The 27,342-nt window shown below is 57.5% G+C and overlaps 5 protein-coding genes across 8 annotated transcripts in view; 3 read left to right on the top strand and 2 right to left on the bottom strand.

Moving 5' to 3' along the window:
• Positions 1-2,326: 2,326 nt before the first annotated feature.
• TAF1C (TATA-box binding protein associated factor, RNA polymerase I subunit C) lies at positions 2,327-7,407 on the top strand (the record flags this gene model as incomplete). Its single annotated transcript, XM_081317015.1, has 11 exons — positions 2,327-2,749; positions 2,862-2,932; positions 3,153-3,388; positions 3,484-3,615; positions 3,708-3,825; positions 3,998-4,069; positions 4,404-4,539; positions 4,683-4,811; positions 5,064-5,241; positions 5,339-5,476; positions 6,193-7,407. 11 exons carry the CDS (start codon positions 2,327-2,329, stop codon positions 7,197-7,199), a joined length of 2,640 nt encoding a protein of 879 aa, XP_081173141.1. The 3' UTR covers positions 7,200-7,407.
• Positions 7,408-7,487: 80 nt separating this feature from the next.
• On the top strand, positions 7,488-9,058 carry HINT2 (histidine triad nucleotide binding protein 2). 2 transcript variants are annotated; one of them, XM_081321288.1, is made up of 5 exons: positions 7,488-7,598; positions 7,906-8,040; positions 8,130-8,234; positions 8,455-8,527; positions 8,909-9,058. In XM_081321288.1, the coding sequence occupies exons 1-5, from the start codon at positions 7,527-7,529 to the stop codon at positions 8,998-9,000; spliced, it is 477 nt and encodes a 158-aa protein (XP_081177414.1). In that variant the 5' UTR covers positions 7,488-7,526; the 3' UTR covers positions 9,001-9,058. The 2 variants fall into 2 exon arrangements, with proteins under 2 accessions (XP_081177414.1, XP_081177415.1); XM_081321289.1 differs by lacking the exon at positions 8,130-8,234.
• Positions 9,059-16,561: 7,503 nt separating this feature from the next.
• LOC308664246 (uncharacterized protein) lies at positions 16,562-18,169 on the bottom strand. The gene is made up of 2 exons (XM_081321290.1): positions 18,036-18,169; positions 16,562-16,830 (listed from the first exon to the last, which is right to left on the bottom strand). The coding sequence occupies exons 1-2, from the start codon at positions 18,158-18,160 to the stop codon at positions 16,593-16,595; spliced, it is 363 nt and encodes a 120-aa protein (XP_081177416.1). The 5' UTR covers positions 18,161-18,169; the 3' UTR covers positions 16,562-16,592.
• Positions 18,170-18,251: 82 nt separating this feature from the next.
• On the top strand, positions 18,252-25,529 carry SPAG8 (sperm associated antigen 8). Its single transcript, XM_081315661.1, has 7 exons — positions 18,252-18,359; positions 18,507-18,774; positions 19,199-19,373; positions 21,379-21,424; positions 24,222-24,339; positions 24,441-24,503; positions 24,744-25,529. Exons 1-7 carry the CDS (start codon positions 18,346-18,348, stop codon positions 24,864-24,866), a joined length of 807 nt encoding a protein of 268 aa, XP_081171787.1. The 5' UTR covers positions 18,252-18,345; the 3' UTR covers positions 24,867-25,529.
• The window catches only part of NPR2 (natriuretic peptide receptor 2), a 36,306-nt gene continuing 34,461 nt past the window's right edge, over positions 25,498-27,342 (bottom strand). For 2 of the 3 annotated variants that reach the window (XM_081315660.1, XM_081315659.1), the window contains 5 exons: positions 26,736-26,804; positions 26,450-26,624; positions 26,264-26,362; positions 25,758-25,849; positions 25,498-25,613 (listed from right to left, as the gene is read on the bottom strand). In XM_081315660.1, coding sequence (XP_081171786.1) covers positions 25,554-25,613; positions 25,758-25,849; positions 26,264-26,362; positions 26,450-26,624; positions 26,736-26,804 — 495 coding nt within the window. In that variant the 3' untranslated portion in view covers positions 25,498-25,553. Of the gene's footprint in view, positions 25,850-26,263; positions 26,363-26,449; positions 26,625-26,735; positions 26,805-27,342 lie in introns of all 3 variants that reach the window. The other variant, XM_081315658.1, reaches the window with a different exon arrangement.

The following is a 27,342-nucleotide window of genomic DNA, read 5'->3' on the forward strand; positions in this document are numbered from 1 at the left end:
AACTAAATATGTCAAACGGCACAAGGCCTAAAATGGAGCCCTGCAATTCCTCATTTCCTTTCAATCAGATCTGGATACGCCCTTGTTGGCTTTGATCTCTCCACCGGCTCTATCCATTTAATGGTAGTATAGGCCAGCCACAGATTGCCTTCTTCTTCTTCACCGGGATTTCATGGATATTTGTCAAAGGTTTTGCCGACGTTAAGGTACATTATGTCCACTGCATTCCCATAATCAACTAAATCAGACTGTGTGTTAAAAAATATCAGATTGATTTGGGGTAACCCCCAAACCCTTGATGCTCCTGCTAAGCACTAAAATATGATGGGTTTGAGATGGTCCCAGGAGCTCCTTCGAGGCTCCTGGACAACCTGCCTTGATGCCTTCAACTCACCCATGCTCTCTTTGTCTCTCTCGCTCTCTCTCTCTCTCTGTCCCTCTCTTCTGGGGTATCTGAGGAACAGTCTTACCCAAATGGGACTAGCTGGCCCCTCTCTTTCAGGTGGAAGCAGCCTAATTTGGATCCCATCGGCCAAAGAATTTCTGCTGCTAGGCTCCAGGAGAAAAGCCCTTTCTGCTGTGCCCCCCAGCCCAAGAATATTCTACCATCAATGGTGAGATTCCCCCCCCCCAAACACACACAAACACAATCCTGGCCTTCTGGAAGAGCCTAAAAACCTGGCTCTGCTGCTCATCACAAAAAGACGCGAAGTTCTCCCCTCCCACCAGAATGGCAGCATCCAGATACGGATCTATGGGGACCTGACAGGCAATTTGGGCTGTTTGAGTGCAGACCCTCTGTCACTCACAAGCCGGGAACTGGGACCAGTTCAGGAACTGTTCAGAAGACTGGGGTGGGTGAGCAGGACAAGGATCTCCAGGTTGCTCCCTGGAAGCAGCAGAGGGCCTCAACTTTCCATCCTGGAGTCCCGCTGCACTTGGCTTTGGGAATTGTCTTCTGGGCATGCAAGAAAGGAGGGTGGGGGCTTGGCTGAAAGAGAAATTATGTTCCGACGGTCTTGAGCACCGCCAGGAGTTGTCTGGCTTGTGGGTTGAACTGCTGCTTCCCTCCCCCCAAACTGGCCTGCATTTTTTTGCTTTGGATTGGGTGATATGGGGGGGGGGCGAATGGAAAGAAGGGGCTGAGCCACGGCGGGAAAGGAGAGGCTCCAGGCCGGCCCGGGTGCAAATGGCCTTTTTCTACACCCGAACTTACCTGTGGAGAAGAACAGCGCTAATGGGGGGGGAGGAATGCTCCACGTTTTGCTCTGCTTTCTTCGGCTGGCTGGAAATGCTTCGTCTGTTTCTTTCCTGGACGTCCTAGCATTTTTCCCTTGAAAGAAAGCTTTCGGGTTGCTCAGCCGCGACAAGCGAAGACAAACGGAGCAGTGAAACTTTTAAACGCTTCTCTCGGTTGAGCCATTTTTTATTTATTTTATTTTTTATTTTTAATCCCATTTATATCCCGCCCTTCTCCGAAGACTCAGGGTGGCAATAGCCTTCATTCTATGTAAAGGTAAAGGTAAAGGTTCCCCCGCACATGTGTGCTAGTCGTTTCCGACTCTAGGGGCCGGTGCTCATCTCCGTTTCAAAGCTGAAGAGCCAGCGCTTGTCCGAGGACGTCTCCGTGATCATGTGGCCGGCATGACTAGATGCCAAAGGCGCACGGAACGCTGTTACCTTCCCACCGTAGTGGTCCCTATTTTTCTACTTGCATTTTTACGTGCTTTCGAACTGCTAGGTTGGCAGAAGCTGGGATGAGTAACAGGCGCTCACTCTGTTACGCGGCACTCTGGATTCGACCCGCCAAACTGCCAACCTTCTGATCGACAAGCTCAGCGTCCTAACCCACTGAGCCACCGCGTCCCTCTCATTCTATGTATATGCCTGCTTATTAGGGCTTTCGCCCCCCCTCCCCCTCCAAGCGGCATTATTACAAAGCCAGCTTATTGCCCCCAACAATCTGGGTCCTCATTTTACCTACCTCGGAAGGATGGAAGGCTGAGTCTACCTTGAGCCTGGTGGGATGCGAACCTGCACTAATTGCAGGCAGCTGGTGTTACTTAAGGAGGCATTAGCCCACTGCTCCACCAAGGCTCCATTTCCCCTGCAAGATTTCCTGAGGTGTTTTTTTTTTAAAAAAATCCCCCGGCCACTTTCCTCCGGGCGCCGCTTTTTCGCCCGCCTGCCTGGCCGTCTGGAATCAGCGATTCGGGGCTTTGCAGGCGGACGGCGGGCTGGCCCCGCCCCTCGCTCGGAGATCGCCAGCGCCGCCCTCTGGCCGCCAGGGGGCGCAGGACGAGACCGTGGCGCGGCGGCTCCAGGCATGCGCGGCCGGGCAGTCCCGCACGTGCGCGCGCCTATGGCGGCCTTCCCCGAGGCTCTCCTGCCCGGCTTCTTCCGCCCGGGACCGCCGGGGCGCGAGGGTCGCGAGGCCGGGCTGCGGGTGGCCGGCTGGGGCCGGTGCGGGCAAGTGGGCGTCGCGGCGAGCGAGCCGGGAGCGCCGCCGCTCTTCCTGCCCCGCCGCTGCCGGAAGGCGCGGGAGAGCTGGTTGCCCGCCGAAGCCGCCCCGCTGCCGCTGAAGCCCCCGGACGCGGCGTCCCGAATCGACGGCACGCCCGCCGGCCCTGCCCTGACCGCCCTGGGCTCGCAGCTGGGCCGGCTCTTCCTAGATCACCCGGAGGCGGCCTTCGGGGCCACGGCCCGGCTGCTGCACCAGCACGTCTACCTGGGGGACTCGACGAATTGGGTGAGCGGCCGGGGGAGGGGGCGGCCGGCGGCGGCTTCTCCTCCGTGGAGCCCTGCGGGGAGGGGGACCCCGCCGGCTTCTCGTCACCCTCGCCGGCTTCTTTCTTCCGCAGCGGAGAGCCGGAGGCGTCTGCGGGATGACCCGCTTTCTTCGCGCCCTGGAAGGCCGGACGCGAGGCGGCAGGTAAGCGCCTTCCGCGGGGCGAGCGGCGGCGGGGGGGGGGGGACCCCGGGACGTGGTCTCGGCCAGCGAGCCTGCTTCCCCGAGCCGCCCTCGGGATGGGAGGTGGTGGTGCCTTGACCCCGCCCGTCCGTCCGGCTCTCCCGAGGATTCTTCTCCCGTCGCGGCCGTCGGGGAGGCGGGACGGCGTGTGACTGGCGGCTGCTCTGTGGTCCCGTTTCAGCGCCAGGCTGCCTCTCTGCGGCGTTGCCTCGCTGTGCCGCGACTGGCTCTCCGAGATGCCCCTGAAGCTGGTGGCCGAGTGGCTCCACGAGGATCTGGCCCAAGGGCAGCAGCGCCTGTCCTTCGACGAGACCCCCACTGGCGGCGCCTTGGCGTGGCTGCCCGACCGCACCTGTGGAGAACCGGCGCGCCGGGGTTGTCTGGTGTTCCCTGCCGGGGAGGCCGCCAACCAGCTCTGTATCCTCCGGCACGAGGGAATGGGGCGGGGGTCCGGGGCCGCGGGCATCTTCAGCCCCCTTCGCAGCGCGGCTTTTCCTTAGCGGCCGCTGCAGGCTTCCAGGAGGTGGTCCTGAGACCAGCGGCCGACAACAATACCCTGAGACCCAAACTCCGTGGCTGCCCTGCCCAGTTCGAGCTGAATGGGGCAGTCCGGCAAGTGGCAGCCGCCCACCTGGAGGGCAGCGGTGGGTACAGCAGTTACCTGGACGGTTGGACGCGCTCTGCTGTTGTTGCTGTTCTGGTCCTAAAGGGGGTTTTTCTGCTTCATCCATCCCAGACTTCCTGGGGGTCCGCTCGGACCATTTCTGTGCGGCATGGAGGCAGCAGCATGGAGGAACTCCCACCCCTCTCCAAGTGATTTGCACAGAAGCCCCCTGCTCTTCCATCGCAGTCAGGTATGTGGCCTCTCTCTAAAGGGGGGCTGGGCTGGGGGGTTTCGTGGAGCTATCTGCTGGTGGGACAAGGGGACATGTGTGGCTGCCCGGCAGCTTGGGGGGTAGGGGCAATGGACCTCTGGCCAGGAGGATGGTCTTTCTGCCTTTCCCCAGCCCCGCTGTTTCCTTGCAGCCCCCACCTACCCGGCGAGCTGTCCTTGTGCACCCTGGAAGGGGAGCTGTACCTGTGGAACGTGGAGACGGGGTGAGCCAGGTCAGGGCTGATGGCCTTTATGGGTGGGGCCCCAGACTGGAGGGCTTTGGTGGGGGAATCTTGCAGCCCCTAAGGGGAACGTGCTGCTTAGCTCTTCCGGGCCCGGAGGAGGGGGATGAGGTTCAAGCAGCTCTGGCCCAAATGTGTGGGGGAGGGGGGGAGCCAGAGAGAATAGCCAATGGGTCAAAGAGTCTCTCCTGAACGCATTGAAGTGGGAGGGAATGTGCTTTGGCCCTGCTGCTTCTGAAGGCTGGGTGTTGCTTTCTTGCCAGCAGGCCAGTTTTTGGTTGCGAAGGGGGCAGGGACTAACCACGTTTCCCACCAGGCTCCAACGGCTGCACCAGGACCGTGACAGCCTCTTCTTCCGGGACCCTTCCCCTTGGCGCTGGAGTGAGTTTTCTGCCCACCCACGAGTGCTGACTTTTGCCGACCGCACCGGACTGAAGGGTCTCGACCAGAGGGTAAGGTTTGAGTGGGGGGGGGCAGGGGGTGCCCTTGAGCAGTGCTCCTTCCCCCTTGGGATGGAGGGGCTTCTGGGAAAGGCCCTAGGCCCTGGGGGGGAGGAGCCCCACCTGGCTGCTGACCTTCCTGGCCTCCCCCCCAGGTGTCCTCCGGTGGCTCCTTCGAGCTCTTCAAGGTAGGGAGTGAAGCGGACTGCCAGCGTGGGGAACGCCTGCTTCTCTCCAAGTACTTGGGCCATTCAGAGCCCTTCCACCACCTAGTGACCACACAGGTAACATAGCAGTGTGTGTGGGGGGGAACTGGGGGCACCTTCTGTTGCGCAGACTCTTTGTCTGGACCAGACTGGGGCATTCCCCCGCCCTCTCCATCTCCTGCAGAGACTGCTAGGTCACCTTCCCTGTTGTCTCTACCCAGCTGGCATGGCTCTGCAGAGGCAGGCGATTGGTTCCTTGACTGGAGTTTCCCTGTGCCTGGGAAACACCCTACACACACACACATACCCTGCAACATTCTTCCTCCACAGTTTTCGGTGTTTGTGCTGGACGAACGCTTCCCTCTGGTGCCCGTCCTGCGCTGGGAACACATGATGCAGTGGCCGCCCATCTACGCCCACCTCACGCCCGCCGGAGCTCCACAGCACAACCACAAGGTGCTCCTGGGCACCCACCACTCCCAGGAGCTGCTCCTGCTGCAGTACTCAGGTGGGCATGGCCTTTCACTGTCTCCTGGCACTGGGGCAATTATGCCTGGCTGCCTGGGGGCTGCAGGACTCTTGAGGTTGCTGGGCTGTCTCCACAGGTGGCCACAGCCTGCCTTGCCAGCTCCAAGGTGCACCCCAGAAGCTGCCATCCATCAAGGAGTGCCTGCCTCACTTCCCTGTGCAGGTGCCTGTGAGGCAGAGCGCCCTCAGCCAGCGTCTCTCCGTCCCCATGACAGGTAGGGGCCAGGCGAGGAGGTGGGGCTGGCAGGGATGCCAGATGGAGGGAACGGGGTGTGCATTCTGAGGAGGCTGCAGCAAGAGGGCTCTGGGTTGCCTCCCTGCAGCTCCAGAAGAGAGGCTGCCCCCCCCCCCCCAAGATCCAAGGAAGAGGCTGGCTTCTCTTGCCAGTAATGGAGCAGAACCTGGCACAGAAAAGGAGGCCAGGATGGGGGGAGGGGCTCTTCTGTTCTGCAACCCAGAGCCGGCTGGGGTGCCCACAACCACCCTCAGCTAAGCATATACTACGTGGGGGAGGGGGAGAAGAGAATCCCTCCTTTTCCCTTGGTCCACCGCTTGCCCTCCCTGCCAACCTCCTCAAAACTTCCCTTCAGCTCCTCTTCCGCCTTTCTGCACGTGGTCAAGCATAATCTAACACACTTTGCCATCTCCACAGCTGGGTCCATTTGGGGGGGGGGGGAACATGTGATGACATCTTTCCTAGGAGTCATGGCCTCCCCCCAGATGGTCAGGCTGCCCTGCAGATGGTCCTCTTCTCCTGGGCTCAACGGAGGACATCCTCCTTGGGGGTGGTGGTGTCAGAGGTCTTCCCTTGTGAAAAGACACCATGTCTGGCCCAAGCCTTTGAGCTGTCCCTCTGCCATTTCCAGCTGGGCTTCAGGAATGATTTCCCCCCTCTCCATCTCATCCCTCCTTTTGCCCCCCCCCCATGCAGGCATTGCAGCAGCCCTCCGTCAGCAGGATGGCATCCAGACACTGCTGGTCTTCCAGCTTTCTGAGGCCGGGGACCTCTTCTACCAGCCGCTGCTCCCACAGGCCAGTGGGGAGGCGGCCGGGGGGCAAGTTCCCCCCGATATGGACCGGGAGGCCAGCTTCGGAGAGGCCGTGGTGGACAGAGCCTGCCAGGACCCCATTTTGCCAGATGGAGCAAAGACAGCTTGTAGCCCAATAGCCGCAGCCCTCTACCGGCGCTGGCTGAGGGCCTGGAAGAGGGCCGCCCTCCCTGCCCAAGACGGGCAGTGCCCTCCGGCCACGCTCAACCAGGGCTGCCTATTCGCCCACCGAGAGACGAGGGGAACGGAGGGGAGCGTCCCGTCCTCTCCAGAGGCTTCCCGCTGCCTGCGCACGGCCATGCAGGAAGGGCGACTCTTCTGCTCCTGGGGGGACGAGAGTCGGGTCCCTGTGCCTCCTGCCCCCCAGGGGCCCCCGGGAGAGCTTGGCCAGCGGCTGGCAGCTTCCTGGGCCGGTGACTGGGCGGCCTGGTGGCTGGAGAGGCTGGGCTCCACCAAGGCCCGGCAACAGCAGGCGCTGAGGGAGAAGCGGAGGCGAGCCAAGCGGCGCAGGGGGACGCGGAGCCTCTCCGGCAGCTTCACCTCCTCTACCAGCTACCAGTCAGAGCTCAGTGATTGGTCCGGGAGGGACGGCAGGGCCCCCAGGTCCCCTCCGGCTTTGCCCGCGGAGCCCCCCTTCCAGGCTCCCCCCACTCTGCCGCCCAGTTCCCAGGAGGACTCGGAACTGCTGTCCTCGCAGAGCCTGAGCGCCCGGGGCATCCCCAGCGAGCGCCGCCAGACCCTGCGAAGGTACCTGGCGGTCCTGGACCAACCCCCGGAGCCCCCCGAGGACGACCTGCCGGCCAGCCAGTCCTCGGCCCTGGGCAGCAGCCAGCGGGGCCCCTCCTCTTCCCAGGGGCCCCAGCAGAAACGGGCCCGCATGGGCTTCTGAGACTGTTGTCTGTCTAGGCCAGGCAACCTTGGCTCTTTTATGACTCATGGACTTCAACTCCCAGAATTCCTGAGTCAGCATAGCTGACTCAGGAATTCTGGGAGTTGAAGTCCATGAGTCATAAAAGAGCCGAGGTTGCCTACCCCTGGTCTAGGCACAGCTGAGCACCCTGTGAATAAAGTCTCCCTCCCAGCCAGGCTCTGTCTTGCTGTTTTTTTTTTGGGGGGGGGGGGGAAATCCGCTGGCCCTGTAGTTCCTAGTCCTGCCGCCCAGTGGGGAGGCGCGGGAGTGCGCCTGCGCTTGGCCGAGGAGGCGGTGCTAGCAGGAATGGCGCTGGTGGTGGTGGCGGCGGCGGCGAGGAGGGGGCTGCTGGCTCGTCCCTGGGGGCGCCCGGGACAGGTAGGGGGGGGCGGGGAAGGGCTTTTCCGGAGCCCACCTGCGGGATTTCCCGGGCTGCGTCCCCGCTGCAGTTGCGGGGGGAGGAGGGAACCGCGGGAACCCCCTGGAGCAGGGGGTCTTCAAACTTGGCCCTTTTATGACTCGTGGACTTCAACTCCCAGAATTCCTCAGCCAGCGTGCCTGGCTGAGGAATTCTGGGAGTTGAAGTCCACGAGTCATAAAAGGGCCAAGTTTGAAGACCCCTGCGGCCTGGAGAGTCGTCTAGGGCTGAGCTGCAGCGGGTGACCGGCCGCCGTCTGTCCGGCAGAGGGGCTCGGTGGCGCGCGGGCCGGACGAGGAGGTGGAGCGGGCGCAGCGCGCGGCCGAGCAGCCGGGCCCCACCGTCTTCAGCCGGATCCTGGACGGTTCCATCCCGGCGCACGTGCTCTATGAGGACGACCAGGTAGGCGGCGCGGGGGATGGGAGCTGCGGCCGGAGGGTCGCCCACCCACCCATCCCCGGCGCAGGAGGCTCACCGGGCTCTCTCGCCAGTGCGTGGCCTTTCGGGACGCGGCGCCGCAGGCTCCGGTGCACTTCCTGGTGATCCCCCGCCGCCCCCTCGCGCGCCTCAGCCGGGTGGCCGCGAGCGACGCCCAGGTGAGCGGGGATCGGGCGGACCCTTGGTGAATCTGGGGTCTCACGGGCAGGGAGCGGCTCCCACGTGCCCGGCGAAGAAGCCCCCGGGGCTCTCTCCGTCGATGCTTTCCTGCTTCGTTGTTGGATCTCCGTTCTGAAGCCTGGCCGGGAGTGGCGGGGGGGGGGAGGCGGGAGGAGGGGCTGTGCGATCACCACTCGATCTCCTTCCCTCCCTGCCCAGCTCCTGGGACACTTGCTGGTGGTGGCCAGCCAGACAGCCAAGGCGGAGGGCCTGTCGGAGGGCTATCGAGTGGGTGAGTAGAAGGCTGCTTGCCTGTCTGGGCAGGAGCCGGGACCGGGAACAGTGCCAGGACCGGGGGTGGGCTGGTGGGGGCTGTCTTGCCTGATAATTTCTGAGGCCCAGTGAGGTGAGACGGATGCGCACAAGTCCTCTGGAAGGGGCCCCCCCGTTGCTGGGCTGCCAGTGTTTCGTCCTTTGGACCCATCTTTTGGATCTGTTTTGGACCTCGAACGGGGCTGTGCTGAGAAAGATGTCTCCCTCCCCATGAAAAGTGCCCCAAACAGAGCTCAGCTGGGAAGCCCCACGGTTGGTTCTTCATCCTGCTGCAAGGGGTCCTGGCGCTTGCCCAGTGTCGCCCTGTGCCCCCTCCAGCCCTTTCTCCCTCCTCTTGCAGTCGTCAACGAGGGCAAGCACGGGGCGCAGTCCGTCTATCATCTCCACCTCCACGTGCTGGGGGGGCGCCAGATGGGCTGGCCGCCCGGCTGACCAAAACAGCCCTGGACAGAAGCTGCTCTCAATAAAGGCCTGCGCTGGACGGGCTGCAGGAAGTCTGCGTGGGCCTCTTTCTTCCCAAGGGATGGCCTTGCTGGCTGTGGCTGAGTTTGGCTGATGGGGACCGTCCAGAGGCCTCAGGGCTTTGATTAAATTGGGAGTTGGAAAACGAAGCAAGGAAACTTTGTCAAATAGCAGTGAAAAAAACACAAAGTGCCCAGGAGCTGCCCTTGCTGCCCCCCCCACCTCCCCCCTCCCCATGAGCACGCTCTGGGGGTTCACAGCTGCTACTGCATCTTCTGGGGCTTGGCCAAATGACCATCTGGGGCAAGATGTGGGGCCGGATTCTGCAATGGACACCTGGGAACTGGTGGATGAGAAGGAGACGTCTTTCCTCTCTAGCCACGATGGTTCATTAATCAGATTTCTAGCCTGGTCACCTTTGGATGGCTTGTCGTATAAAAAAAAACATAAAATCAAGAATTAAAACCCGAAATAGGAAACAGAAGACGGCCGGCATGAGCAGGCCCTTGGGAGTGTTGCCAGTGCCTTTTAAAAGCAGAGTTCCCCAACCTTTCTGGCTTTGCAGACTGGCTGCGGGGGGGGGGGAGGAAGAGATGGTTCTGCATGTGCCTGCCACTCACTTTAAATGGAGTGCATTCTCACCCGCTGCTTGCACAAGTGAGGATTCGTGTGCACACACGTGTGCTCGCCAGCCATTTCCGCAGCCCGGTTGCAAAGCCCTTGCAAACCCACAGGTTGGGGACCCTTGTTTTAAAGGCCCTCAAATGGGGGGGGAAGAACTGGTTTCTGGGGTGAGGTTTTTTGAAGGGGTGTGTGCAGACGATGAATTTTATAACTGCACATCTTGTGCCACACTCTGGGCAGTTCAGAATATGGGATACCTGACCTCAAACTGACAGGTGACCCCAACGCAGAGTTCTCGCACAGGAATTAAATAAAAGCTCTGAGCCCCGCGCTTGGCCGTCTCTCGCCAACATTGATGAGCCGTCTCTGAAGAAAGGAGAACCACCCAATGCTGGGCTTGTGCCACCAATTTATTTACTTCATTTATCAATTATAGCAAGCACCAATTGTCCGCAAACATCAAAAAAGCTCCTGCCTGAAAAGAGTCTCCGTCATTTATTCTTTCTGGGACCCTCTGTAACAAGCCCAATCCTCACCTGCAGCCCTCCCCCATAAGAGGCCATTGGCTGCAGGGAAGGGCCTGTGATGGGGAAGGGGCACTGCTGCCTCTCTGCCCAGCACACGCACCCTTCCCCCAAGCAGGCCACGGTCATTGCATGGATCCACCTGGCCTTCCAGGTAACAGCCAGCCGGGAGGGACAGGAAGTTCACAAGAGTCCTGGGTCTTCTGCTCAAGTGCTTCCCAGGTCAGCCGGCAAAATGGGCAGACCCAGACCCTGCGACCGGGCCAGCTTAGTCCAGCTGGATCCAAGCCGCTTCTTCTGCCAGGCTGCTCAGCAGGTGCCCTTGAGGCTCTTCCTCCCCCAAAGGGTTGCTGGTTGAGTGCACAGACATGAGAAGAGTGGAGAAATCAGTGTGTTTAGTTACAGACAACCCCACAGTGTTAATATGGCTCTCGCACATCTCTGGTTGGACTTGCCATTGCGTTGCTTCCCCCCCCCCTCCATGGTGCTTGCTGTAGCCAACATTGATGAGCCGTCTCTGAAGAAAGGAGAACCACCCAATGCTGGGCTTGTGCCACCAATTTATTTACTTCATTTATCAATTATAGCAAGCACAAATTGTCCACAAACATCAAAAAAGCTCCTGCCTGAAAAGGGTCTCCGTCATTTATTCTTTCTGCAGCTTCAACTGAACCTCTTGCAAAAAGCAGGGAGGGCCCTCCGCCCCCCAGGAACAACCAGCCATGAAAAGCTGCAGGAGAGCCATTCACTCCCAGACAGGCCCTTCCTGTCCGTGCCAGGCAGCAACTAGCTGACTTTTAGGTGCCCAGCAGGTCCTTGGGGAACATCCCAAGGGCCCTCGGAACGCCTTCAGGGTCCTGCCAAGCCCCTGATCCAACAGGCCCCATCATCCTGCAGGGAGCGGGAGCCAGCACCACCAAGCCGAAAGCCTCCAGGAGGATCTGCCTGCGTCAGAACACAGGCGTTCCTCCAACCATAGATTTCATCACAACCGCCCTGAGAACCAAAGTAAGTCAGGTGTGTGAGTGCTGGCAGGTGTGCAGTCATCTCCCACCCCCCACCCTCCCCCAAAAGGCATGGAATCTGGTACAAGGTGGACCTGGAAGGTGGAGATGGCAAGCCAGGTCACTTTCTGACAGCAGCCAAGCAGGAACTGGGCGTCTGGGTGCCACCAAACTGGGTTTCTTCATGGGCTTCTGCTGTAGTTCCTGCCAAATGCACATCCGAGAGGGAAAAGCTGCTCTGGGGCATCTCCTCCCCCCAGGTGTGAGGGCGATGGCAGCCCTTAGGCCCCTGATGTGTCTCTGTAGGGGGCTGAAGGCTTTGCCACACCCAGAGCTCTGGAGGAGAAGCCCAGGCATGTGGTGGTGCCCATTAAGGTCTGAGGAGCTGGCAGTGGCAGCCCTTTAGATCAGACATGTCAAACACAAGGCCCGGGGGCCGGATTCGGCCTGCGAAGTGGTTTCATGTGGCCCGCGAAGCCATCCTGGAAACAGTGAGGGAACGGCCCCCACTGCCTTGGCCCTGGCCCAGAGACCCTCCTTCTGCCAGAGACCCTCAGATCTGTCCCACTCCTGCCCAGGCCCCCATAGGCACCCTTGAGGCGAACGAGGTAGAGCTGGCCATACCCACCCAGTAGGCCATACACACTCTAGCCACGCCCACCCAGTAGGCCACACACTCTAGCCATGCCCACCCAGTAGGCCATGCCCACCCGGCCCCTTGAGGGCAACTGCAATGCTGATGCGGTCCTCAATGAAATTGAGTTTGACACCCCTGCTTTAGATAGTCTGGGCCTGATCTTTGCAGCCCCCCCTCCTGATTCAGTGATCTCAATTGGGGGCCTCCAAGAAGTGCTTGAGCCCCATCCAAAGCTTGCATCCCAGCAGCCTTGAGCAGATTCAGGCCTTCCAGTGCCAGTTCCTATTGAGCAGAGCAGCTGTGCTCACCTGTGCCTTCCTGGTGGGGGCTCCTTCCACCTAAGGATCACTTCAGTACCCCTCACCTGTCCTGGATCATGAGGTCCCGGAAAGCCACAAGAAGCTCCCTAAGGACTGATGGGTTGGAAGAGGGCATGGCACCCGAGAGTTGACAGCAGAGTCCACATTCACGGGCAGATCTGGGCTACGGTGACCCGCCATTCTGTACTAATGCAGAAGTTCAAAGCAGAAGCCGGTCAGAAGAGCGAGTGAAGGCCGGTGTTCTTAGAGGAACTGAAGCATCACCATCCAGTGTCTCTAGAAGGGTTTTTTCCCCCACAATGCTGTGGTCAGCTAAAGATTTGTGCCAGCAAACTTTCTCAACAGGCGTCCCTGGATAATATTTGGGTGCAAGACGGGTACAGGGCTCTCAGCACCTGCTGATGGCTGGGTTCACACAACACTCTTAATCCAGATTCAGTAAAAAGCCTCAAAATGAAAGCATTTTTTTGTGTGTACAGGTAGTCCTCCCTTAATGGCCACTCATTCAGTCACAGTTGGTACCTACGTTAATGGCACCTACGCTGTCCAACATATCCGTTCGGTTAGCACAGTTAGGGTAGTTAAATTGATTTGGAAAAAAAATAAGCCAAAAAAGACAAAATTGTGCGTTATCAGCTGACTAGTAATAACACCAACATGCAAGGTCCTTGTAGTTGCGGCCGTTACAGCACGTGATCACAAACAGTGCTGGGGAACTGATCTACAATTCTGACCACTGCAGCATCCCATAGTCCAGAACATAATATGTGGCCTTCCCTGCCAGCTTCCCACAAGCCAGGTCAAAGGGGGAAGCTGGCAGGAAGTTGCATGTCGCAGCCATGTGGCATCCTTAACTGCTGGGGCTGACGTTGAGGTCATGTGTCATCTTAATGACTGTGCCTCCCAGCGACATATTTTCTGGTCCCAATTACCTTCGTTAAGCGAGGACTACCTTTAGATAACAGAAGACATCATTAAAAAGTACCATAAAATATCAAGATATGTGCTCGCAGCTGCAAAGCGCAAATTTTGCCCAACTTTGGAGAAAAGACACAATCTCTGATTGGAGAAAATGCAGCAATGGTGAAACTCATTTGTAGATACAATAGAAATTTGCAAGAATTTAAGAACGGCAACACAAATACAACGTGGTTTCTAAAGTTTTATGTTAAAAAATAATAATTTGTATACCGCTTCACTCCCAGCAACTCAATACAAAAGCTGCAAGAACAACCCAAGAGAAGAGAAGGATGTTGGCACAGAAGATGAAGCCAGAGAGGAGGGAAGGGGGGCTTTGGTGGTCCTTGGGTCCAGGTGCAGAGCCATGTTTTTAGGGCCCCTCAAAATCCCAGGAGGCTGGGAGCTGTTAAAATTGGGGGAAGGGAACCTCGCTCCAGAGGGCAGTGGCTGCTGGGGTCCCCACAGTGGCATTGCTGACTGCAGGGCGCTTGGAAGACGCCAACCAGCCGGCCACTGGCACATGGGGCACGAGAGAGGCAGACATTCAATACTTCTCTATACTATTTGGATGGGGTTTTGCCAATTGCAGATAATAATATACCGGAGATTTTAGTACCGCACAGAAAGGTTTATACTTGGTATGATACTTTTATATCATTTGTTAATGTTATGCTGAGCATCACTAGTGTATGTAATTATTGTTAAGTATTGGCATTCTTTTGACTCTGTGTCTTTTAAATAAACATTAAAAAAAAGGCAGCAGCAATGTATGGTTAAACTCATGGCTGGAATCCAATAAATGCCTGAATTCAAGGACCTGGTCTGTGTATTGCCCGAACAGGGTATCTGTGGGAAGACAGGAGAAATAAGCAGGGAACTCACACCCCCGGTCGGTTGGGGCCCCTCCTCCCTGGCTTCTCTGGGGCGGGTTCGAGTCCCGCGGCTGCGGTGGGGGGGGGTTCCACCTCCCCGCCCCAGCCTGGACTATGTCAAGAGTCTCCTCCTGTGCCTGTCGTCACTCGGCTGCCTTTCCCTGAGCAGCCCACCGGGACCCCCTTGCTCCGCCCCAGCTCGTCTAAATTTAACCGCTTGGCTCGAGGCTGCAGCCGCGGGAGGAAAGCCGGCGGGGCGAGGCTCGGGCCCTGCGGGGAGCAGCGCGGGATGAAAGACCCTCTTGTTCTCGCGGAGTGGGCCGTGCGCGGAGAGGACGCCAGGGGGCGCTGCTGCGCTGCAGGGAGAGCGGAACGAGCCCGCCCGGGCTGCTCAGGGGAGGAGGCGGTTCTGGCCGAACCCTCCGCGCGTGGGGGGACGCAGGTGGGCCGCGCTTCTCCGGTTTCTGCGGCCACCCTGGAAATGAGGAGCCGGGAGCCAGGGGGAGGAGGACCCCGGGGTTCCCACACCGGGGTCCCCCCGAGACCAATTGCCGATAGGGAGCCAAAGGCTCAGGCGGGTTTGGGACCGGGACCTCCGGGGGGGGGAGGGGGTCCTCAGCAGCGGAGCAGGCTCGAAGGCTCGTCTCCAGCGGTCTCTCCGGACGTGTCTTTGGCTTGGGCGGGCCTGGCCGTCGGAGGGGGCGGGGAGTCCCTCTCGGACGACCCCGGGAAACCACGAGAGCCCCTCCCGCGGGTCCCGGGCTCCCCTTGAACGGCCTCTTCGCTTGGAGCGATCGGCTACGTGCAGATCCCTCGGCCAGCAACCGGTGGCCAAGACGAAGAGCCAGGCGGCAGATGCGCCCGCCAGAAGGCCCTTTCGCCCCCCCCCCCCCGCGCTTCCCCAGCCCGCAAGGGGAGCCGGGGGCCTGGAGCGCTGAGGACGTGCCGCCTGCAACGGCAGGTGCGTCTGTTGGCCGCCAATTAGGGGCCGCCCGACTAATAATAGCCTGGCGGGCACTGACGGGCACCCCCCCCCCCGGTGGGCTCCGCCCGGCTGCTCCGGTTGTCCTGCAGCGGCTGGCAGAAACGCCGAGGCCCCTCGTCCCCCGCCAGTGAGCCCTCCTTTGCCCGAGGCGCTCCTTGGAGGAAGCGCTTCCTTGCCCAGCCGGCCCCGTGATGCCGACGACAGGGCTCCCAAGCCAAGCTCGAGGGGGGGGGCGAATGGTGGGCGATCGAGTGCAGAAGGCGCTGCTCTCCGATGACCGCAGGGAAAGGCGAAGTTTGGGCTGGGCCCCGATCCCGCCTCTCTCCACCAGCACCTTTTAGATGTAGGCAACTCCGGTCAGGCCGGGGAGGCGGGGCTGGTGGGGGTCAGGACTGTGACAGGTTTTGATACTCTGCTCTTGGAAGAGGGGGGGGTCGTGGCCCCTGGCCTCTCAGAGGCCAAGAAAAGCCAGAAAGGATGTTCCCAGAGTCTTGGTTTTGGAGAGGGGCACCTGAGCACCTGAAGTAGACTTAGACTTATATACTTATATACCGCCCTGCCCTTCTCCCGTAGGACTCAGGGCGGTTCACAAGGCTTTTTTTTAAAAAAAATAATACAACAATTACAAAAATTAAGAACAGTTAAAATAATTACATTTAGTCATTAGGACATATGGCGGGACCCTGTATGTCTTTTCTGACTTCTGTTGATGGTTCTCCTGGAGGACGGATCCATTCCATTCTTCTGGCTGTGGTCGCCCACCTAGGTGGGTTTCAGATCCCTGGCAGCTCCCAGGAGGGACACCTGCTGGGGTGCCTGAATCCCGCTGGGACGAAGGAGGAATCAGAGGGTTGAGGCTCCCTCCTCTATTTTTAAATGGCACAGGCTTAGGCGGAGAAGATAAACTGATGAACTGGAGGCCTCATTAAATCCTGCTGCATATAAAGGACAGGCAATAAGGCAAAGCCAGAGTAACAGAATACAAGAGGTCTTCTAGTCCACCCTCCTATTTTCCTTCTTTCTTCCCTCCTTCTTTTTTCTTCCTTCCTTCCCTCCCTTCCCTCCTATCTTTCTTTTATCTGATTTTTTTATATTATTATTATTATTATTATTATTATTATTATTATTATTATTATTATTATTATTATTATTATTATTATTATTATTATTATTATTATTATTATTATTATTATTATTATTATTATTAGAATACCAGAGCTGGAAGGGACCTTGGAGATCTTCTAGTCCAACCTGCTGCTCAGGCAGGAAACCCATTATTCCAGACAAATGGTTGTCCAATCTCACAAATGCCTAGACAACAAAATTCTACTTTTTTTGCCCCAGAATTAGTGAGAGCCAAAAGCCCATTTTAACGTAGCATCATTAAAAATCTTAATATGCATTAAAGGCGGTGTGTTACTTTGTGGGCCTCTTGGACCACCCCTGTTTATTTCTGAGCACTTTAAACAGGGGGGGGCTTCATTGTGCATATGGAGTCTGGTTCTTCCTTCCACGGCGATGCAACTGATGATGCACGTGTGCCCAGAATCCCAAATGGAAAGGAATGGGATCAGAGCTGGCAGTGTCAGACGAAGAAAGAGAGAAGTGGGAGTAAAGGGAAACAGTTCAATGGTGTCTACACATTGAAAAAGGCCAAGGGCAGGTAGAAACGGTATTGAAAACAGAGGTGCCGTATTAGGATGGCCTGGCATGAACCAGTGCTGCGATCACATCTGGAACATTGTGCACAGTTCCAGGGCTCCACCTCAGAAGGAACATTGTGGAGCTGGAGAAGATTCCTTGCAGGGAAGGCATCTTCCTCGGGGACGGGCAGCTTCCTCGGAGGAAAGTGGGGACGTTGGGGGCTTTGGGCTCTGGAAAGGTGAACAAGAGGAGACAGGATGGAAGGGATTGAAGGAAGTGGAGAAAAGAGAAACTTATGTTGGAATGGTTGGAAATGGTTGGAAACTGATCAAAGAGAGAAGCAACCTAGAATTAAGGAGAAACCTCCTCACAGTGAGGACAATTAACCAGTGGAACAGCTTGCCTCCAGAAATCGTGGGTGCTCCATCACTGGAGATTTTTAAGGAGAGGCTACAGTCACTTGTCTAAAATGGTATAGGTTCTCCTGCTTGAGCAGGGGGCTGGACTAGAAGACCTCCAAGGTCCCTTCCAGCTCTATACTATTCATACGTTCCTCTTCCAAAATACTAGGACCACAGGCCACCCCTTGGAATGCAATCCTGGAAGAATCAGGACAAACGAACTGTTTATTTTTTTTTTACATAATACACAAACTTTGGAATGTGCTACTGTGAGGCAGGGTGTCGGCTAGCAGCCTGCCTGCTTCCCAGGCGGATTGGCCCAATTGAATGGCAGTCCTATGGGTCAGTGGCTCCTGGCCTCAGTGGCCGTGGGCAGCCTCTGGAGGCATCTGCTGGGAGATCAGAGGGCTTCCTTGGGCAGTGAGGACTGACTGCTTGGGCTAGATGAGCAACCTAAACCTACACAAGAAGACTACACCAAAATTAAACACAATAGAGAGCAAGCAGCTTCTTTTTTAAAAAAAATGACCCCATATAGCAGGGGTCTTCAAACTTGGCCCTTTTGTGACTTGTGGACTTCAACTCCCAGAATTCCTCAGCCAGGCACGCTGGCTGAGGAATTCTGGGAGTTGAAGTCCACAAGTCATAAAAGGGCCAAGTTTGAAGACCCCTGCCATATAGGAACAAAAAGAAGAAAACCTATACATCCAAATTGAAAACAATAGGGAACAAACAGTTTCCGGGGGAAAAAAATGACCCTATTCATGCACCCAAAGAGGAAGATGGATGGAAACATGTCACTTTTAGAAGAAACCAAGCAAGCACAAAGCCCCTACTACCTACCCCTAGTATCCAGCGAAGCCCCTCTGGAACTAACAATCTTACCGAAGACAAAGAAGCGACGACCCCCGCCCACCAGAGCCCCCAAAACCTCTAGGCAAGCAGCAAAAGTCAGCACAAGCGAAGCCAGAGAGGCGGGAAGCACGTAAGAAGCCACCCGCTGGGCCTCCGCTTCTGGGAGGGGCAAGGCTCACCTGCAGCCGGGCGGGGCAATTCTTCCCGGGACCGGAGGCAGCCGGGTGTCCTGGACCTCGCCTCCTTCGGGGACTCTCCGGGCCCGCCGGGTCTCCGGGCAGCGCTGCCGGCTGCTTCGCTTCATCCACGCAGGGCAGGGGCGGAGGGCCCGGCAGGGAAGGAGAGTCCCGAGGCCCCGCCCCCTGCCCCTCCTCCTCCTCCTTCTCGCCCTCGGCCAACCAACGGTCGCGCCGGCCGCTCGCCCGCCTCCCAGGACCGCCCACTGTGGGCTTCGCGTCTCGTGGAGACCAACCACGCGCAGGAGCCGCCATGGAGCCGGACAGGTGAGCCGGAGCGCGACCCTCCCCCGCCCTGCCCTGCCCGCGCCTCGGGGAGGGGGGTCCGCGGCGCTTTCGGCAGGGCGCTGGTGCGCCGGAGCAGCCGCGGCCCCTTCCCGCTTCCCAGCGGTGTCCCGTCTCTTCCCTGGCCAGAGCGCAGGTGCCGAGCGGCGGAGAGGCCGGCCCGACCAGCGCGGAGCAGCCCAGCGGGAGCCCGGCGGAGATGGCGCCGGAGCCCGAGGCAGAGCTGCAGGCCGGAGCCACGCACCCGGTGGAGCTGCCGCCCTGTCACGGCGTGCCGGGGCCCTACCTGGGGGAGCTGCCGGCCGCCGATCTGCAGCCGCTCCCGCCCTGCGTCTCGGAGCCGCCGGGGGAGCCGCCCGCCCGCGGCCAGTGCCTGATGCACAACTGGCAGGAAGAGGTGAGGTTGCTCTGCGGGGCTCCTCGCCCCCCCACTTGGCCGTCTGGCGCGGGCAGTGGGTGGTCGGGGCGGCTCCCTGGCCCTGCAGCCCCTTGGCAGGCGCTCCCCACCCGGGCCCTCCGCAGCCCCAGCATGGCACACACAGACACACAGACACACACACAGACACACACACACACACACACACACAGCCGCTCCAGGGGCTGGAGCAGGACCCTTCTGACCTGCAGAGCAAGAGAGCAGGAGCCAGCTGTGCCCTCTACAGGGGTAGGGGGAGAGCAACTGCCCCCCCACCCGTAGCCCCATTGATTTGTGCTTAGATTGTAAGCCGCCCTGAGTCTTCGGAGAAGGGCAGGATATAAATGGGATTTTTTTAAAAAAAAGAGGAAGGAGCATCCTTTGTTTTCCTTTTTGCTTTTCCCAGAGAGCCACCAACGATCTGGACCTCGTGCCAAGACCCGAGTATGGCACCGAGGGGTTCTTCCACCGGCACGGGCATCCTGGCCTCCTCACGCTTGACTTCCGCGCCGGCATGCCCGCGACCACCACCATGAAGGACTCCTACCCTCGTCCCGTGAAGACGGGGCTCCCTGTGCGAGGTGGGCAGCAGGACAGGAGGCGGGCATAGGCCAGGAGTGGAGCCCAGGATGGGCTTAGCCAACAACACCTGCACAGGGATTGGAAGGGGGTCCAGCTCAGGGTTGGTTGCAATGCTACTCCGGAGGATTACTTAGGTGGAATTCCTTCTCCCCATACTTGAGGCACCTTGTTTTCCACTCACGTTAGAAAGCCAGGCAGACACACACACACCCAGCCCATCTCAAGGATGCAGCTGGCGTTAGCAGCTGGAACCGAACTCCTTGAACCCCAGGCAGCAGTCGGTGAGTTTGGCTGCTCCCTTTGGGCAGCCCGGGTGTGCAACTGCGGCCCTGCCCACTTCTTGGCCTTTCCCCCTAAACAGCCCCCTCCGCAAGTCTATGAGTCTCTTAGTCATCCAGGTCGTGGTTGTCCCACAGGTGCTTTTTCAGAAGGCAACTGGAAGACATTTTGCTTCTCATCCAAGAAGCTTTTTCAGTTCTAACTGAATGGTGGAGAATGGAAGAATTTATATTCTTTGCAGTCATCTAGTCTGGCACATCTAGCACTCTTTTCTGAGAGTCATTGAGGAGACTTGGAAGACACAGATAAACCTCCAAGTGGCCTCAATGACTCTCAGAAAGAGCTAACAACTAGATGATTGCAAGGAATATAAATCCTTCCATTCCCCAAAGCGAAACATCTTCAAGGGGGGAAAAATCCAGTTGCCTTTTGGAAAAAAAAAACATCTTTGGGACAGCCACTTCTTTGGTGAATTGCAACTCCTTCCGAAGATACTTCAAAAAGACAATTTGGCTTCCAGTCTCCCCACACACACACACACACACACTTTTTTCTTTTCCTTTAAAGCACCTAGGGATTGTTTTTTAAATTTGATGGTAGTGCTCAACTTACGACCATTTGTTTAATGACTGCTCAAAGTTACAACAGTGCTTCAAAAAGTGACCTACAACTGTTGAAGGATCCTTCCTGTCATCGCCCTTTGCAACCTTCCCAGACAGCTTCTGACAAGCAACTTCTGTGGGAAAGCTGGAAGGGGAGGTTGTAAATCACAGTCATATGATGTCTCTCTAAAGGATGAAGTTTCCAGTTCCAAGGATGGACATTAAGTCGAGGAATGCCTGTACTGTAAAACTGTGTAGAGGGACAGCAAGCAATCTCTGACATTCCTTTCCTTGGGATGGTAGATTTTGCGTCCGGTCGGACTCCTTGCGGTGGGGGTGGGGGTGGAGGGGACGAGCAGAGACAAGAAGCAACTTCTAGGAAGGGGGCTTTAATTTCTCAAAGTTGGATTATGCCAAGCCTGCAGAGCTCATTGAGCGGAAGGGGCCATAGGGCTCAGTTAAAAATCCTGGGAGGGCCCTAAGAAACAGCTGGCGTGTAGATCAGCTGCTCTGTGGCCAGCAGGGCATCTACAGGGCCGGAGCTGGCAGCTGCAGTGAGTCTCGGAGGCCCTTGGCAGCAGATCCTTCCAGAGTGTGGCTGTGAATGTGCTACTTTTTTAAAAAATGGGGGCTCCATGGTGTTTTAAACAGATAGGAGTCCACCCAGAGTCTCTTAAAATGGGCTGTGCGTGGTCCCCAAGTCATGTGGGGAGCCACCTAATCCTCCCTCCACCACGGGAAGTAGAGCCTGCTTGAGCTCCCAGCCGGCCTTCCCGTTCTCCCTAGAACAGGGGTAGGCAACCTCGGCTATTTTATGACTCCTGGACTTCAACTCGCAGAATTCCTGAGTCATAAAAGAGCCGAGGTTGCCTACCCCAGCCCTAGAATGAAGCACAGAGAGTTGGAAGAAGGTTGGCATCAATATAGTGCCTGGTTCAATTCAGGGCACTTTGTGTGTGTGTGTGTGTGTGTGTGTGCGCGCGCGCTGGTGGGGATGTCTCTCTCCCATCTCCCTCCCTGCGGAAGACTCAGGGCCCACCTTCCTGTTTCCATCCCTGGGCGAGGGTCTTTTCCAGCCACTCCATAGATGCTCCCCACCCCACTTGTCTCCTTTTATCCCCAGGGAAGCGAGAGGCCATGATGGAGTATCTTCTGTACCAGAAACACAGGTAAGAAACAGGACCTCCCCCACCCACCCCCGCTTTGGGCAGCCCGTGTGTGCAACTGCGGCCCTGCCCACTTCTTGGCCTTTCCCCCTAAACAGCCCCCTCCGCAAGTCTGAGAGGCTTTCAGTCATACAGGTCAGGGTTGTCCCACAGGTACCAGAAACACAGATAAGGAACAGGACCTTCTCCGCCCCTCCCGTCCCCCCATACACTTAGCAGCCAGGTCTTGTTGCGCGCCTGTCAAGGTCAAAGGGTGGCCTCTTTCCTCCAACTGGTCTGGACTGTGAACTTGCTCGGCCCTTTTCTAGAGCCACTCGCCCCGTTGCAGATCAAACCGTGACCCAGACGTAGAGGAGCCTGGGGGTACCCAAGGCCACAGTGCTGCAGAAGACAAGAAGACCTCCACCTTAGCCATTCTGAGCACTGTCCTCCTGGGTCAGATTGCTGGGTGAGAGTTTAAGTACCGTACCAGCCTGGGAGTCCTCCTCCACTGTATCTTCAGGGACTTTCCCAAGCCTAGGTGGAGATCTTGAGCCAAGGCCACCTTGCTTCAGAACAAAAGAGTTGGAAGGGATCTTGGAGGTCTTCCAGTCCAACCTCCTGCTCAGGCAGGAAACCCTGTACCATTTCAGACAAATGGCTGTCCATTCTCTTCTTAAAAACCTCCAGCGATGGAGCCTCCACAACTTCTGAAGGCAAGCTGTTCCACTGGTTAATTGTTCTATGAGGAAATTTCTCCTTAGTTCTAGGTTGCTTCTCTCTTTGATTAGTTTCCATCCCTTGCTTCTTGTCCTGCCTCCAGGTGCCTTGGAGAGCAGGTGGACCTCGTCGTCTTTCTGACAGTCCCTTAGATATTTGTAAGGCTGCTATCCTGTCCACCCTAGTCCTTCTTTTCATTAAGCTAGACATACCCAGTTCTTGCAACCGTTCTTCATCTTCAGCTGCCTAAAAAACTTTTCTGGGGTGATAATAGCTGGCACCTTTGAGCCTGCTTAACAGCTCCTCCCAAAGGGGAAGCCTAGGCGTGAGCGGTCGAGTGCCAGCCTGAGGTGGTTGGTGCAAGGACTGAAGCTAGAGAGAGGGACTACACGGGCATTTCTTCCCTTGGACAAGGGAAGAGCCAAGGTCCTCCGAAGGCCTTTTGCCTGGCAGCTGAGCAGCAGCCGCCACCACGGAAGGCCACTGCCTCCTGTCTTGCCCAAAGACGGGTGGGACGCCACGTTGCCTCACGTGGCCTCACTTTGGAAGATGAAAGGGATGAAGGGGAACCAGGGAGAAAGGGCTAGGGTGGGATGTGGGACACGGGAGCGCGAAAGTCAGCGGGGCAGAGCAGCAGCAGCACAGGGGGACCAGGGTGCAGAGAACCATCTCCAAGGCAAGCAGCATCAGAAGGATGGAGCATTTCCACAGAACAGCCTTGGTGGAGCAGTGGGCTAATGCCTCCTTAAGTAACACCAGCTGCCTGCAATTAGTGCAGGTTCGCATCCCACCAGGCTCAAGGTTGACTCAGCCTTCCATCCTTCCGAGGTAGGTAAAATGAGGACCCAGATTGCTGGGGGCAATAAGCTGACTTTGTAATAATGCTGCTTGGGGGGGGGGGGGGGGCGAAAGCCCTAATAAGCAGGCATATACATAGAATGAAGGCTACTGCTAAGCTTGTAAGCCGCCCTGAGTCTTCGGAGAAGGGCGGTATATAAATGGAATTTTTTTTAAAAAAAGGGACGGGCTGTTCCCACAAAACACACACACACACACACACACACCCCGTCTCCCCTCCCGTTCGATTAGGGTTTCCTCGAGTTGAGACAACCTCAGCAGGCCGATGGCTGCAGAAGTCCGCTGTAGCTGGCACACGTGCGTGAACACTCCCCGTGGCTTGCTGCAGCTGCGGGAAGGCATCTGAGGAGAGCAGGTTGGAAGGTGGAGCCGTGCAAAGGAATTCACTCCCCCCCCCATTTTCACAAGAAGTACTGGAGCCCCCCCCCCCCCGCCGCTGTGGCTTTCCCTGCTGAAAACAACTGATCCACGCGCAAGGCCCCCTTTTCCCCCAGTGACAGAGGGGGGGACCTTGGGCCTAGCAGAAGCTCCCTTCAGTGGTGCTGCTACTGCTGCTCCCTGGTCTTTTCTTGTTGCCCTTCTCCCCCAACCGGCAGGCAGGGTGGACACCATGGCACAAACCAGCAAGGGCTGTGCCAGCCCTTTGCACAACCTTTCCCTGTGCCTGAGGGGAGATCCCGCCCCTTGGCTGTGCCGATTGGACAACAAAGGAGGCAGCCAAGTTAGCACTTGGACATACAGCCCAATAAATATTTGCGGTGTTGCTCCCAACCTTTTACCGGCAGGAGTGGCAGCCTTTGAGATTAGCACACAGAAATACTCCAAGAAACGCTCCGGCAGTGCCAAAACCCATTTTGTTTGGGAAACCATTGAAATAACCATGCAGGGTGCTCTCTTTTATTCATAAAACACTTGGGACAAGCTGAAAAACGAAGCCTCGCCCTTCTGCTCTCTGCCTAGAAATTGAATGTATAAAATCTCTCCAGGGTGAGGTTTCAATGGGGCTGGGGGCTGCACTGTCCCCACTCCAGCCTCCCTCCCTGCAAGTGCTGGTGACAAAAAAGATTTCCTGGGTTCAGTGCTGTTGACGGTGCTGGAGGTCCCACAGGAAGCATTGTCACTCCCCCAGGTGGTTTCTGCCCCAGGGTGGGGGTGGGAAGGCAAAAGCCCTCTGTGCCCAACCCCCCCCCCTTCTGCCAGTGCATCTCCTGGCTCAGCTGCTGTTGTCCCTGTTGATTTGCAGGACGAGCCTCCTAGCAAGCGAAAGGTACCCTCCGCCCGCGCCCATGGAGTCCCTCTCCATCACCCACCGGGACTACAAGCAGGAGGGCTTCCGTTCTGTGCCCCTGCCCCCCACCCAGGTAGGGGGCCTTGCAGGCCAGAAGAGCAGCCAGACTCCCCACCCACCCACCCCTCCTGGACACACCCCAGCTGCTCCCTGTGACTTCCTCTCCTCTTGCAGCCCCATGACTACCGGCTGGAACAACCGCAGACATTCTGGCTCGAACATGCCCAGCAGGTGCCGGTGAGTGCCATCCTGTCCCACACCAACCTGGTGCTGCCATGCCTTTCCTGCCTCCTCCCATGAGGCTTGTCCTTGAGAGGCTGCAAAGGACATGGCAGGCAGCCCGGGCACCTGTTGTTCTAGCATGGAGGGTATGTTCTGGCCAGGAGCTTGAACCCACCCAGGAGGGTGAGTGACGCACGTCTGGAGGGCAGCTCTGCCCACCCAGCTGCTCTTCAGCTTCTTTACCCCTCTCCACAGGGCACCTCCAGCATCCGGACTGGCGACACCCCTTTCAGGAAGTGCGCAACATTCACAACTCCCATGTCCGAATACCTCGACCAGCCATTGCCGTACAGCCCAGAAAACTACCCCAAGCTTTGAACATTACCTTGCCGCCATCTGGGCCAGTTGGAAAACACCAAGCTTATGCAGGCGGAGGGGGGGTGCTAAGTCCCCTCCTCAAAGTGTTGATTTCCCTGCTAAATTCCTGCAAGAGCTGAAGGCCCAACCACCAGTGTCCTTTCCAGGAAGCTTCCTTATGGTTCCCCTGCCACAAAAGCAACCGGGGCTGGGCGGACCGTTTGCCATCCTTTCTCTTGCTAAATGGAAAGCAGAGGGGGGCTATTCTCCCCTCCTCTTTTTGTTTGGACAAAACTGCTTGCCTGATTCCCAGATTTGCAACCGGAGGGGGAAAATTGAGTGGCAGGGCTAGAAGTCTGGCTCAGCCTGCTGAGCCAAGGATGTGTGTGTGTGTGTGTGTGTGTGTGTGTGTGTGTGTGCGTGCGTGCATCGATTGGGGCCAGGAACCCCAGATTGCCTCAGCAGGTGGGTTCCCAAATGCCTGCTGCCTGGCTGTTGCTGACAGGGAAGACCCCTTGATGTCCAGGGCAACTAGAGCCCCCATCCTCGCCTCCAAGCATAGCCACTGCCTCCCTCGGGCAAAGCCATCCTCGCCTGCAGGTTGGCCGCCTCTCACCCCCCCCCTCGCTGTTGCAAGGCAGAGTGAATACCCTGCAAGTTCATGGGAGCAGTTGCTGCTGCCGGGTCCCTGCAGAGGGAGGGCCCCCCTCAGATGACGGCCGTCTTCTCTTCTCCCAGCAGCCAATAGGTCCTCATCTTCCCTTTGCCCTGCCAGAAAGCACACACTTGAAGGGCTCTTGCCCCCTTTCTTGCAATGCAGCCCCCCCCCATGAGCACTGAAAGTGAGAGGCGCACCTCCACTTTGCACTCCTTCCTCTCCCCCCCCCAAATGCAATTCCTTCCCATACGCACCTTCATCTCTATGTCCCCCCGGAGCTCCAGCAGAAAGCAGCCAAACTCATCCAGGATCTCCTTGGTGGCGGCAGAGATGTGGATCTTCAAGGCTGGAAGGAACAGGGGCAGGAGAGTGAGTGCCCCCCACGATCCCCTACCTAAGGGGCCCAGTGGCCTACTTGGAAGTCTCGGGGTCCACAGAAATTACAGAGTACCACAATAAAGTTGATTCGCCTAAACTAGTGAAGCTTTAACTGTTCCTGATGGGGCCCCTCTTGCCTTCAGGAGGCCCTCAAGGAGAAGCAAGGTCTCAGTCCCTCAGCCTCCCAGAAATGGGGCACAGCTGGACTGGATTGCATCCCACTGGAGCATCTACCGAAGGGGAAAGAGTTCACAAGGAAGCTGGGGTGGGGGAGGCTGGAAAAAGTCCGGGTAGGGAGAAGCACCATAGCCAGGTCCAAGGGAGGGGAGGTAAGGATACACCGGCCCTACATAAAGAGCATTTGGGGGGGGGGTAATCTCACCCTCGCCATTGGACTCCATACGTGAAGCCGTGTTGACCGTGTCCCCAAAGAGGCAGTAGCGTGGCATCTTGAGGCCCACCACTCCCGCACACACTGGCCCTGCAGTGAGGTAGAAGAGGACAGCTGAACCGCTAGTGCTTTGTGCATGCTCAGGAAAGGTAGACCGTGCTTGCCTGCCTCACTCACCAGAGTGGACCCCGATGCGCAGGCACAACTGCTCACTGGGACGGTGCCGGATGCGAAAGGTCTTCACAGCTTCCAGGAGTGCGAGGGCCATGCGGACGATCTCGTGGGCGTGGAGCTTGCCATTTCGAACAGGCAGGCCGGACACCACCATGTAGGCATCACCAATGGTCTCCACCTATGGCCAGGGCCAAGGAGCAGGGTGAACTGGGGGTGGCCCTCCCTGCAGCACTGCTTTGAGCTGGGCGTCAGCCAGGAAGACACCCCCTCCCATCCCAGCAAAGCTTACCTTGTAGACATCAAAATTGTCTATGATGGCATCGAAGCAAGTGTAGAGGTCATTGAGGAGTGTCACCACCTGGTGATTGAGATAAGGAGAGAGGGGTGAGCTGGCTGGGCAGGTGGAGGGAGTCTAATCTAGCAAGAGCAGTTGACCGCCAGGGGCAAGACCAGATGCGACTGTGGCATGGCAGTGCTTGCAAACAACCAGGGCGGATGGGAAAGTGAGTAAAGACCAATTGACGAAGTTGAACAAGAAGGGCCAAATTGGGACCCCACACTCGTGCCCCGCAGAAAGGATAAGTGAACATTGGGAGTGTAATTAATAGCAAGCTCTGCCTTTCCTCTGCTTCCCAATAGCTGTGTTGACACAATACCCAAAACCTGCAGTGAATCTTGATTGCTGTGTCCATGTAATACGTTATGCCAAAGCAATGACCCACAGGAGAATGTAAAAGTAGCAGCCTGATTCATAATCATCCTAAACCCTTTTGTAAGAACATGGAAACTTAACTCTATCAGCCATGGTCATAATCATAGATCAGTGATGGTGAACGGGCTCAGCATGTCAAAAATTCAGAATATACCTACCTTGACTCTGTGCCATGTAACCCTCC

The sequence above is a fragment of the Vipera berus genome, assembly GCF_964194415.1.
Source record: "Vipera berus genome assembly, chromosome: 2".
Lineage (NCBI taxonomy): Eukaryota > Metazoa > Chordata > Lepidosauria > Squamata > Viperidae > Vipera > Vipera berus.